At 38.4% G+C, this 12,297-nt stretch overlaps 2 protein-coding genes across 4 annotated transcripts; one reads left to right on the forward strand and one right to left on the reverse strand.

Annotated features, from left to right (window-relative positions):
- Positions 1-1,121: 1,121 nt before the first annotated feature.
- Positions 1,122-5,394, forward strand: LOC107564539 (uncharacterized). 2 transcript variants are annotated; one of them, XM_016249642.1, is made up of 2 exons: positions 1,122-1,325; positions 2,780-5,394. In XM_016249642.1, the coding sequence occupies exons 1-2, from the start codon at positions 1,245-1,247 to the stop codon at positions 4,031-4,033; spliced, it is 1,335 nt and encodes a 444-aa protein (XP_016105128.1). In that variant the 5' UTR covers positions 1,122-1,244; the 3' UTR covers positions 4,034-5,394. The 2 variants fall into 2 exon arrangements, with proteins under 2 accessions (XP_016105128.1, XP_016105127.1); XM_016249641.1 differs by lacking the exon at positions 1,122-1,325 and adding an exon at positions 1,360-1,845.
- LOC107564540 (thymidine kinase 2, mitochondrial-like) lies at positions 5,071-12,289 on the reverse strand. 2 transcript variants are annotated; one of them, XM_016249643.1, is made up of 9 exons: positions 12,028-12,289; positions 11,799-11,873; positions 11,636-11,689; positions 11,378-11,521; positions 6,741-6,814; positions 6,350-6,438; positions 6,173-6,252; positions 5,861-5,941; positions 5,071-5,744 (listed from the first exon to the last, which is right to left on the reverse strand). In XM_016249643.1, the coding sequence occupies exons 1-9, from the start codon at positions 12,082-12,084 to the stop codon at positions 5,661-5,663; spliced, it is 738 nt and encodes a 245-aa protein (XP_016105129.1). In that variant the 5' UTR covers positions 12,085-12,289; the 3' UTR covers positions 5,071-5,660. The 2 variants fall into 2 exon arrangements, with proteins under 2 accessions (XP_016105129.1, XP_016105130.1); XM_016249644.1 differs by having other exon boundaries at positions 5,072-5,744; positions 11,432-11,521.
- Between the last annotated feature and the right edge of the window lie 8 nt (positions 12,290-12,297).

Below are 12,297 nucleotides of genomic sequence, written 5' to 3' on the forward strand. Positions count from 1 at the left end.
AAACCATTTAAGGTTAGTTTAAACATGAATGAGACACTTGTAATTAATGTGAATTTTACCATCTGACTATTTTCAGGTCAGATGAGGTCAAATAAGTGAGATTCTGAAAATGTATTCTCTAGATCCTGTTATTCTCTAGAACCCGCTATATTCTTTTATTTGGTGACATAAGTGCTTATTACATTTTGTGCATTTTATGATCCTGTAATTTGAATATTTCTGTAGCCTATTCAGGACACATTAGGTTATACATATGTTATGTGTACTGGTTTCAAAAATTATTTTGAAAGAAGTCTTTTAAAATTGCCAAGGCTGCATTTATTTGATCAAAAAATACAGTAAAGAACTGTAATATTGTGAAATGTTATTACAATTTAAAAGAACTGTTTTGTATTTTAATATATTTTAAATTGTTGTAATTTATTCCTATGATGAATTGCTCCAGTCTTTAGTCCACATGATCCTTCAGAAATCATTCTAATATTCTGATTTGGTGCTCAAGAAACATGTCTTATAATTATCAGTGCTGAAAACATGTACTGTTTAATATTTTTGTTGAAACCATGACTTTTTAGGATTCTTTGATGAATAGAAGTTATAGAATGTTTAGAAGAGCCGCTTGTAAACAGCATTTGCCTTGTCAGTCAATCTCTCCTCATCTATTACTGTAAGAGATCATGGAGACAGCAGAATCTCTAGCTCATTGAATCCCATAACTCATATCCTTTATTACACGCTGATCTTGTAAAAAAATAAATAATCAAATCAAATAAAATAAAATAAATATACAGGGTAAGAGCCGTTATCAGATGGTAATACTAAGGTATTTTGATATTATTGAACCGAATATATTTACCATTTCATATGCCACGTATTTACACAAGAATACTCAAAATATTCCACAACATTTTCTAGTTTAGAAGCTGGATTTCCCCCAGGGATCCGCAATTCATAGATCAGGTATTTCCCTTTCTGTCTTCTCTCAAAAACGTGTTTGACGTACGTAAGCATCATTTTTGTGATTACACCGCCATCTTCTGGACAGTCATGATAATTAACATACTTACTTTCAGCGCTAGATGTCAGTATCCTTCATTCGGAGGAAGAATAACAATGGTGACATGTATAGGTACCTATACCAGCAACCGTTCTCGGACAAATTATGGACAAATGTCACTGGTATAATTAAAGCGTACTTATAAATGTACAATATTTAGGTATTTCAGGCGCCTCTTGAGGCTGAGATGAATGATAATGAGATCGACATTACGTCGCTGATGCCTGCAGGACCGTTTCGCTTATCAGTCGTGGACATTTATGGAAATGTAAGCCTTTTATTAACATAATCCCGATGTTTATAAGAACACGTGTATATTTGAGGTTCTTCCGTATTTGCGTCGTTTGCGATACCTGCATATTCATCATCATCATCATCACTCCTCATTTGCATACATGTCTACTTTCGCTTCCTCAGATGGGAGTTGATCAACTTGATCACTTTCTGTCACAACCATGACCAACAGCGTCGACGATCAAACGCCTGTTTCGCGAAAAGACGTTTTCGTTCAGTATTTAGAGTACTACGACAAAGTTAGTTGCGAAGGCAATCTGACAGTGTGCTCAGAGACACAGGTGACAGATGAAGCCAGGCGCGAGCTGTTAGCTGAGGAAGAGCCGCGGAAGAGACTCGGCGAGCTGGACTTCTATGAGACTCTCTATAAGTGCGCACAGTACAGAGACTGCCAGAGACGAGTCCACGACTTTAAAAAAGCTGCCGAGTTACTGGAGATGTTCTGTGTCAACCTGTTTTTGTTTCCGTGGAAGAAAGAGATTAAAACCTTAAAGGTAAATAAAAGCCGCTATTAATAGGTCTGTCCTCTCTGCTCTCCCAGCTGATAATTCATTGGAAGTTAAACCGGTCTGGTCTCTGGTCTCCTGTTTCGGTCAGACCGGTCTGTTTTATGGTTTTAGAAGGGGTTTGGGGAACTTTTCATTTGGTCAGACCAGCTGTGAGATCAGCTAGACCATCAAAAAGACACTGGAAGGCCATATAAAACCAGCAAACTAGTTTAGGCTGGCCTAATTCATTATTATTATTATTATAAGTAGTGGTGATGTCACTGGTTTCCTTTAATTCTCATGTTCTCTGTGAGGTTTAAGAGACCCTGAGCACTTTTTAATGACCACAAAATCATTTTTAACAGGGTATCAAGTTAATACATAATGATTTTTGATGAGCTGATTATGCTAAAAACAGTGTAAGCTGTTTAGTCTGATCTGTTTTCTGGTTTTAGAAGGATTTTGAGTAGGCTAATTATCAATTGTTTAGACCAGATTTGACATCAGCTAGTTCATCTAAAGACATCTTAGCCAGGCTGAAAGGCAAACTAAGATCAGTTAAACAAAGCATACCATTTTAGGCTGCTTTAAGATTTCATTTAGCAAGGCTGCTCTTGCAGACTTCCTTTAATTCCTAAGTTCTGTTTGAGGTCTGAGACCGCAAGCACTTTTACCCACAAAACCATATTTAACACGGAAGTATGAAGAGAAAAAAAAATATATATATATAACTTTGATAAGATTCTTTGAGTGATGTAAACATTGTTAAGCTCAGCAGAGTGTGAAGGCTGTAATAACTGGTTGCAATATAGTACCACATTAGGGCACATGGTTTAATTATTTTAGAAGTGAAAAAAGAAACCTGACACATTCTAAAATACTATACAGTTTAATATAATATACAATTAATCAGGACTGTTTTTTCCTCCTGTTCTCTCAGACATTTACAGGACACTTTGTCTATTACATCAAGCCAGTATTGCCTTTTGCCAGAAGTATTCTTCAGATTATTGGATACTGCATGGAAACAGACACTGAGTATAGACTGTCAGACAGTTCTGATCCTGACAAGGCCAAGAGTATGGGATTTGACCTTTTCCTTGCCAGGTTAGAGTGTGAGTATGTTCTGGAGCTCATGAACCAGAGATCACATGTGGATTGTCTGGAGATCATCCGAATGAGAGCTGCTCCTCTGACCTTCAGTGCTGGAGAAGTAGTTTCCGAACCTATCAATGACACCTGTAATCTAAACGAGGATGTTTTTAAGGATGATGGGCATGTTGAAGGTGGCTCTCTGGTAAACCCAGAGGAAGAGGAGCGGCAGGAGTCACTTAAAAGTCATAACTCTCTTGATCAGGAAGTCGACAAGTCTCAAGATGCTTCTATCTCTGATGTCGAAAGACCGTCCAGCTCATTTATGACTGACGACAAGTCTATCTTAGAGATGCGGGAGAACTACCCAGACCTGGCCATCCGACAAAAGCCCATTTTCCGAAAGTCTCAAAGATCTATGCAGCCTCTCAAGGCCCAGGAGTGGGCTGGATCCAGGGGCCACAATGCGGGCCTGTTCCACGAGGCCAGTGCTGACATGAGTGGCCCCCAGTCTATAGCCATACACACTGAGACCATGACAGGCCAAAGAAAACTACACATCGCAAATGCACTTGTAGAAGCCCAGCCCTCAGATGACAAACCATTGGTTCTTCAGGTTGGGAAGCTGCTGCAAGGACGCAGCCGTGAAGGCTCGACAGAAGACTGCCTGGCTGAGCTCACTGAGCAAATGGGGAAAATGCACATGAAGGAACTCAGTGCAGATGAACCTCTTAAATACCCCATAGAGGAGACCGCACAGGCCCAGCCATGCAGTGGACCCAATGACGTCATCACAGCTCCACCCACAAAATCCCCAGATGGCATGAGCCTGCCCATCCTGTGCAGCCCATCCCAGGAGCCTGTCTGCAACATCACAGGTTGTGGTAGCTGTGCTGGGTCTGATGGCGTTCTTGCACAGGACAACCTTATTAGAGAGCCTCCTCAGTCAATCTACATCCATAGTGCACTGAGCGTGTGTACACCAGTGTTTGGACCACCGACTGACCACAGTCAGACTGCCAATAAGGGCTCAAACGGACGCAAGAGTCCCACACCTCAGCCACCAGAAGACGACCTAGTCCAAACATACGTGGTGATTTAGAGACAGAGTATTCCTGTTTCTTCCTTATCCATGGCAGAGATTTGAAAGTGTTCTAGAGCGTGGCAGTGCACCAAAAATGTCTTTGTGCTAGTCATGATGTGCAAAGCATTTTCATTGATAGCGAGTTTCTTGTTAATGAAGCCCTGATTTTGGATTAGCTTTGGTATCTTAAGAGTTTATGAAGGTGACAGGAAGAATGTCTGTGCTCTTTGGCTTTTTAACTTCTATCATAGCTTTTTGAAGTGAAGGAAGGTGTCTTGCTGCTATAATTTTCATGAATATGCTTTGGTCAAAATTATTATTAGAGCTTGGTTTTCTAGGTACTGTTCCTTATGAAATGTAGACAGATACATGTGCGCTTGTCTTATGGACCCTTTGTTCTGCTGGGATGTCTAACCTTGGATTAATGGGGTTATATAAGTGTTACAAAATGGTGTTTGGGGCTTCATTTATAAAACGTGCATATGCACAGATTTGATCTTACAGGTAAAATTCATGCCAACGTTAAGATTTATAAAAAAAATGGTCTTTGACATGGAAAAGTGCTTAGTGCCACACCAGGTTCTAAGCAGATGTACAAACACAGGTATTTGGAAATCAAAAAATTCTTGTCGCTCACCATTCTCAAGGAAAGAACTTGGAAGTTGACTGGTGCACTTTGATATGCTAATGACATTAATTAGGGGCCATTTACAAGACAGAGAACTAAATTCAAGATCATTTGTGATTTATAGATTCACATCTGTGAGGTGTGCGCATGCTTTTTGCGTGTACGTTCATTTTTGTGAATCACACATATGCACATTTGAGAAATAATCTTAGATCAAATGTAGGTTTCTACCCAACATTTTATAAATGAGGCCCCTGGGGCATCTATATTATACTACCTGTTATTTAAAGAAATAAGGTGCAAACAATTGTAGTACTTTTCGTGCCATACTACTGAGGCTACAGTGCAGCGCATCAGAATTATGTGACTGTAAATTACAATGTAATAAAATCACTATTTTCAAATCATTTTTTTTCTTCAGTTTATTTAAAACAATGCCTTATGCAGTATAAATTACATTGGTCGCAATAACACCTTCAGTAACATAAACTGACCACAGTTCCTGTATTTGATAGAGTCACTGTCTGCAAGTGGGAGGATGCACAACTCATGAAAATAAAAGAATCTTTAAGACCCTAGAATGAGGACTTCACTGTAAAATGCAAGGCTAAATCACATACAGTATATTTGCACGGTCTGGAATTGTCATTCTGAATTTAAAATATCTACAGACAAAGAAAAAATGGAAATGTTTCCAAGTGCAGTAGTTTTAGATATGGAATGATTCCATAAACAACACTAAAAATAAAAAGACTATGTCTCTTGTTAAGTGCTTAAACAAGTTTACAAAGACTGCAAATGCAAACACAAAATAATAATCATAAAAGTCAGCATTTAAATAAAATACCAATCATATGCACTAATTTACAAATCCTACTATGTAAATCAACTGTTCACTGCAGGAGGAATGTTTGTAAACCCAGTTTCGAATAAAAAAAAAAAAGTGCTTGCTTCATCTGTCTTTTGAGCTGACATATTTATGGCTTGATATGGTCATCGTTGTCTCTGATCATTTGCTCAGCAATGTGCCATAAGTATCTTCTCTCTGTTCTCCTCATACTGATGCAGCATCTTCTTAAGATCATGATCTGCTGGGATTACCTGCCCACCAAAGTGAAAGCACAAATTACTCCCAGATAGTGCATGGGTGATTATACAATACGTCACAATAGATATCATGCAGGCTTTTTAACCAATGACTATTGGCAGAAACTCACCAGAACTGGAGCAGGAACCTCAAACGACTTGTGATGAATGAGCCAGTCCTCATAGAGGTTATGGATTGATTCTAGGTATTCCTAAAGGGTAAACATCAGATAAAGTGTAACCTCTCAAAATATATGACAAAAATTAGTAATGTTTTTTTAATCCAGCCTTCTGATAACATGAAAAGTGAAGTCATCTCTAAGCTAAAACTCTTCCACCATTGACAGCAGAGTTATTTCAGATTATTAGTTATATTGGGTTGTTTCAGATTTGTTGCATTTCAGTTCAGTTTTGCATGCACAGCGGTTCACTTAACAGCTCACCAGTGGAATAACCTTCTCTTCCTCTCTGCACCTCTGCTTTAGTCTCTCGTAACAGGTCTGTGGAGAGGTCTGCAGGTAAACTGTATAAAACCCAATGAGAACATGCATAAATACACAACAACATTTATTTGGCATCATTACATCTAACAAGCAACATGCAATGTTGCAATGCCATACCAATAAGGTCCACAGGAATAGCTATATTCTTTATGATCCACTCAAACCATTCACTTAAAACAGCAAAGTCCACCTCGGGCATCTTTCCACTGTCAACCAAATAAAATAATACTCATTTAATATTAGTACACATTTAATGATCAGTACACTTTGTGGTTGCACTTTATTTTATGGTGTCTTTGATATAGTGTAATAAAACAATACTAAGCAATATTAATTATCAACCTGTAGGGTTAGGGTTTAGGGTTAGCTGCATGTAATTATGCATAATTTACTGTTATTGCTATAGTAAGTACATATAATGTGTAAGAAGGACACCAAAATAAAGTGTTACCCATTTTAGTCCAATAGAAGGCAGGTAAAGCTCTTTCAGCTTTATAAGAAAATGTACCTTTTATAAAGATTTTCCGCAAAAATGTACTTTGCACTGTAAATAGATCTTTCCATCATTCTGACTGGTGTTGACTGTGGTGACAGAAAGAAAAACAACAGGTTAGTGCAGTCATGATTCGCATTCCATTTCCTCTGTTCACACAGAAGGCTAATTTCTGTATTGCAGAACAGAAACAGATACATGTAAAACAACTCGATAAAACTGACTAGAGGGACGTGAAAGACTTGTACGTAGCCCCTAAAGGGACATGGTGGTGGAAAAAAAATTTGGGGTGGGTGGAAAAAATTTGGGGTGGGAGGAATTTTTTTGCGTTCCCTCGCAAAACCAGTTGAGTTTGGACAAACACTTCCTGTTAACTTTACTAACAGCTTGTTAGTGGTTCATGCAGCTCATTACGTTCACAATGGAGTGGTTCAGAGTTTTATTTAAACTTGGATTCGAGTTCAAATACAGTTAGCTTTGCTTGTAGTTTAAGGCACGGTTTTGGGACATTCTAAAACACTTAATGTGGCTTAATGTACTATAACAGTGGCATGGAGGCCCAATTCGGTATTATGCCTAATAAATACTATTAATACTAATAACAATTGTAATATTAATAACCTTATTAATAGCATTACTATCAGTAAAGCAGATAGCCATAATGCAACGTTTCTCCCCCACAGAAAACGGTTAGGCTATAGAAAACGCTTAAGGGAGGCTAATGGACGAAGACGGTATAAAACCAAAATATGGTACACAGTTTATTAATAAAATATAGCCTATTATGCACAGGAAAGCAGACAAGCCCAGAATAGCTATAAACAAGCCAAAACCTAATTTAAAGCAAAACTAAAAGTATGGGCTCACGTACCACTCTCATTCAGCACAAATCCAAATGTTTCCATATTCGCAATGTATTTTAAGCTAAACCATTATTTATTCAATTAACTGGACTTTGTACGTTCTAATATCGACAGGAAAAACATCCTAATGAACAAAAATTTGCCGCACTGGAGTGGACTATAATACAGATTATTTAAATTGACTGTGTAACATTTTATCAGTATTTATGATTCTATGTTTTATTTTAATAATGAACAGGCCGCGCTGAATGCAATAAATGTGCGCATGAGATGCCGGTGTTCTGTCGATTTGTGCTACCCTGTCAGATTTTGCTACCACCCATTAAAACAGTGGGTAGTACAATTCGACAACGAAAAATGCTACCTGTAAAATTATTGTTTATTAATGTCTACACCTACCACAACCCTAAACCTACCCTTACAGTAATTATGTGTTATATTTGCGGTTCTAGCTGGAATGGATACAGCTACAGGAAACCAACAATAAATAAATGTTCTACCTATTAGATTGTGTTTTATTAAAGTCTACACCTACCCTTACAGTAATGTAGATAGGCCTACATTAAATATTGTTGTTCAGCATGAGAAAAAGGACGCAATATTGATGTGCGCATGCGCAGTAAACCCTGGTAGGACAATCTGATGGGTAGGATAAAATGTCAGGACACCTGGCACGATCAAATCGCTGAAACATAAAATAGCTACTCCGTCACTTACAGTAAGGCATAATTCGAGTTTGAAGTTTCAATAATATAAAAGATTATTAGATACATTTTATAAAGCAAACACTGTTACGTTCTTACTGTATTTCGCTCTGAAACCTATAATGCAATTTTTCCTGAATATCCAAAAGACTGCAAATGTGACATTGATTTTATATAACAGTTCAACAAAAAAGGCAATATTAAGTGTACATTTTACATTTTAAATGTAGCCTACAGTTTAAACGCAATAGTGTCAATATTGTTTGTTATATTTTACAACGAAATAATAGTTCCAACGAAATCCGCAACAGAACTGGTGTGCGTCTCCAAGCAACTTTGAATGATTCGGAGAGTCAGTACTGATTAATAACCCTTTCATAACTACAACCATTTGCTTCGTTACTGAATGAATGAATGCTTCACCTTGCTCATTAGACAGTGACTTGCCGCCACATACTGGCGATTTTAGTTTTGAATCTACAAGTATCACTTAGTTTTGCCATCATTTATTGCTTTATTTATCTTTAATAATACACTTAAAGGCACAATATGTAATTTTCGCCACTAGAGGGCACGTATTCAAAATAAACAAATAGACAAAGGCTAGTTTTATGACTGTGACTGAGTGTGGAATCATGGGAGTTGTGGTCTTCATCCCCACAGCCGATGCAATCCCACGGGACTCGGGCAGAAATCATGTTCATGGATGAGCTAATGATTTATTAACGTAGTAGAATGAAGCAGGGTGAGGCTGAAAGCCGTCGAAGCGAAACGAGGCCGCTGAACGAGCGTGACACACGGCTTGAAAGCAGCGGAGCTTTTATTATGCCACAGTCGACCGCTTCCGCTCCTTCCGGTCGTGCATATGTGGGGGGGAAAAAAGCAGCGCTGTTTTATCATACTAGATCCATTTGAAAGTTCTGTTATAATGCTACTCTGTGTGGTCGTCACCGGTCTATTAAAACGCACAACATATTAAAGCGTATTTGGTGTTTCCCCGGAAATCGGGGGTTATGACGTCACTGGCAGGCAACACAATGACACTATGGACACGCTCCGTGTCACTAGTTACAATTACTTATTTCTCTGGATTTAAACATTCTTCGAAACATTTGGGATAATGTAAGTACACAAGTCAGCAAAATATATAACACTGTTCTAGTGGTTTTTGGATATTTTAATAAAAAAATCTTACATATTGTGCCTTTAATGGAATGTCAAGAATATGACATAAAACATGACATACAATTAATAAGGCTAGAAAAACTTTGCCTCTATAACAGTAAAAATGCACCTGTAAATCAATTTAAGGGGGAAAATATTGTCCCTTAATGGAAAAGGTGTGACTGCGGTCTAACTCAGAAGAATGTTAGGCTAAATGCCCTAGGGGGTACACCACTGTAAAAGGTTTGAGAACCACTGGCTTAATGGATTACAGCGTTGATTGCCTGTAGCTTTTTATATCACTGTCTTCTTATATTAAGCCACGTTAAGCGCGGTTTTCTATGGGGAAGAAAACGCTTATCATGCAATTCAGCTCATATGGGCTCATCTGCTTGCATGTTTACAGAATATATTTTGAATCATTTCTATAGCATATTTGGTCTTTTATGTCTCCGTCTTCATTAAGCCGCGTTTTCTTTATGGAAAGAAAACGCTTCTGTTATTCTGGGCTTACCTGCTTTCATGTATAATCTATTAATAAACTTGTATACCGAATTTGGCCTTTTTATGCCACTGTCTTAGTCCATTAATTAAGTTAAGGGGTCATATGATGTTGCTAAAAAATAACATTATTTTGTGTATTTGGTGTAATTGTAATCTCTCTGCTTTGTCAATATTGTAGACTGTGAGTAAGCGTGTGTATGTGCAGCTGATAAAGATGTTTCTGGCCTTCAGCTTACGACTGGCTTGAATACGAAGACTCACTCCACAATCCAATTTCTCAGTGGAATATTTTGCTGTCCTTGGCATTTAACTCGATCTAATGGGTTGCTATTGTTAGCACAAATAAAGGAAAACAGGGGAACGGAATTCACCGGAACACCGGCATTGTTGGCTACTCTCCCAGGAAACAGTCCTTGTCCTCCATAAAATGCGTTGCTCACATCTGAACTGTTCTGGAACAGTGTTGTAAATACAACTTAACCACTGATTTCTAGTTGTGTACTCTTTTGGAAGGCCAAACAAAGTAGTTTCGCTTTCACAACGAAACACACTCCTCTATGCCCCACCTTTCTGAACGTGGGGCATAGAGGAAATACGACATGGCAGCGGCGGCAGCAACAATACTACAGCAAGAATCAAAGTTACACCTTCTTTCTTTGGGTGAACATTTGGGCGGTGTTATGCAAATCTTCCCACACAGTGATGTAGACATGTGGGGGCATGTTTAAACGAGGCGTTTTAGGAGGGCGTGGACAAGTCTTAACTTTTATAAAGAATATCTCTTTGGGTTTGAGACTTTAGTCTTTGCAACTTTAGGGATCTTATCTATTCACGAACAGCTTGTAACACTCCAAAGAGAAAGGAAAACTTGAAATCGCATCATGTGACCCCTTTAATGTCCCAAAACCGTGCCTTGATAAGCATGCACTGACTATTTTGTCCAAGTTCAAAATAAAACTCTATGAACCGCTCCATTGTGAACATATGGAGCTGTATGAATTAGGGCTGCACGATAAATATCGCACGATATTTAATGTGCATCTCGTCAGTAAAGCCGGTTCTGTAATCAGCGGTAAATCTCCGTGACAAGCTGCACAAAACCACGATCATATTTTGTGCATGTTTTGTGCAGCTTGTCCGTGAACAACGGCTCTGTGTAGTAAATGCTTCTCCACGTGAAAGCACGCACGTGTAGAGATTTACCGCTGATTACAGAACCGGCTTTACCGACAAGATGCGCATTAAATATCGTGCGATATTTATCGTGCAGCCCTAGTATGAATCACTACAATCTGTAAAGTAAACAGGAAGTATTTGTCAGAACTCTACTGGTTTTGCCAGAGAATGCTAACTTTTTGCGAGTGAACAAAAAAATCTGAAAAATATTTTTCCTCCCACCCCACATTTTTTCACTCACTGATTTTTTTCCACCACCATGTCCCTTTAGGGGCTCCGTAGGACTTGTACATGCCATTGGTAAGACATGCCGATCCAGCATTGTCAGTTGGACATATGTCTGAAGAGTGAGTCCCCATCTAGACGGGTCCTGGTACATCAATCCCTGTGGCAGAATAAAATACATTTATATAATCAAATATGAAATAAAATGCACAACAAGATGGATCAGAAAGAAAAAGCTCATTATATCCATAATTATGTGCTACTTGGTCCCTACCAATGGATTGCATCCTTGTACATTTCTCCATTTAGACACAGGCTCTGTTAGCACCTACAACACAAGACAGTTGTCTATTAAATAAATGAATAAGAATTGTAGTTGAGTGAAATTTCAGGTACCGTGAGAAATGTTATTCATTACACATTTACTGTATTACTACCTCAATGTCACTGGTTTTGCTGAAGTATTCCAGACATGTTGTCTTTCCACTTGCAATATTTCCCTCTATCCAGATCTGAACAAAAGTGGATGCAATTTCAAAACAACAACAACCCATACACATATTTAACAATATTATGTTCACTGTCTTCTCAGCCGTGTAACTAATAGACTCTCTTTCAGATCAGAGGATCTATTCATCCAAAAACATGCTGCAGTGTATAACTCACCACTGATTTCTTCTCCTCGCCGTTTCTAACCAGTTTCCCTTGAGAAGAAGACAACATAATGAAACCTTTCTCAGATTCCGCAGCAGATCTCTATGGCAACAAAGCAGGGGATGTACAAGGCAACCAGCTTAAACTCGTGTCAGTACTGTTAATGTAAAGCGGATTGAGCATAATATAACTCGGTTAGGGAAAAGTTAAAGAGAAACATCGTAAATAAAATGAGTAAGAATGAGAGCTGTGGTCGCCGTTATATTGCGTAGAACGGAAGTA

This window comes from Sinocyclocheilus grahami, unplaced genomic scaffold (genome assembly GCF_001515645.1).
Source record: "Sinocyclocheilus grahami isolate Dianchi unplaced genomic scaffold, SAMN03320097.WGS_v1.1 scaffold946.1, whole genome shotgun sequence".
Lineage (NCBI taxonomy): Eukaryota > Metazoa > Chordata > Actinopteri > Cypriniformes > Cyprinidae > Sinocyclocheilus > Sinocyclocheilus grahami.

Coding starts and splice junctions, on each gene's coding strand:
- LOC107564540 (XM_016249643.1), bottom strand. CDS start 12,084: ATGTTGTCTTCTTCTCAAGGGAAACTGGTTAGAAACGGCGAGGAGAAG. Junction 11,690..11,798: donor GCAAAACCAGTGACATTGAG/GTAGTAATACAG, acceptor CTTGTGTTGTAG/GTGCTAACAGAGCCTGTGTC. Junction 6,253..6,349: donor TATTCCTGTGGACCTTATTG/GTATGGCATTGC, acceptor GGTTTTATACAG/TTTACCTGCAGACCTCTCCA.
- LOC107564539 (XM_016249641.1), top strand. CDS start 1,513: ATGACCAACAGCGTCGACGATCAAACGCCTGTTTCGCGAAAAGACGTT. Junction 1,846..2,779: donor AAGAGATTAAAACCTTAAAG/GTAAATAAAAGC, acceptor CTGTTCTCTCAG/ACATTTACAGGACACTTTGT.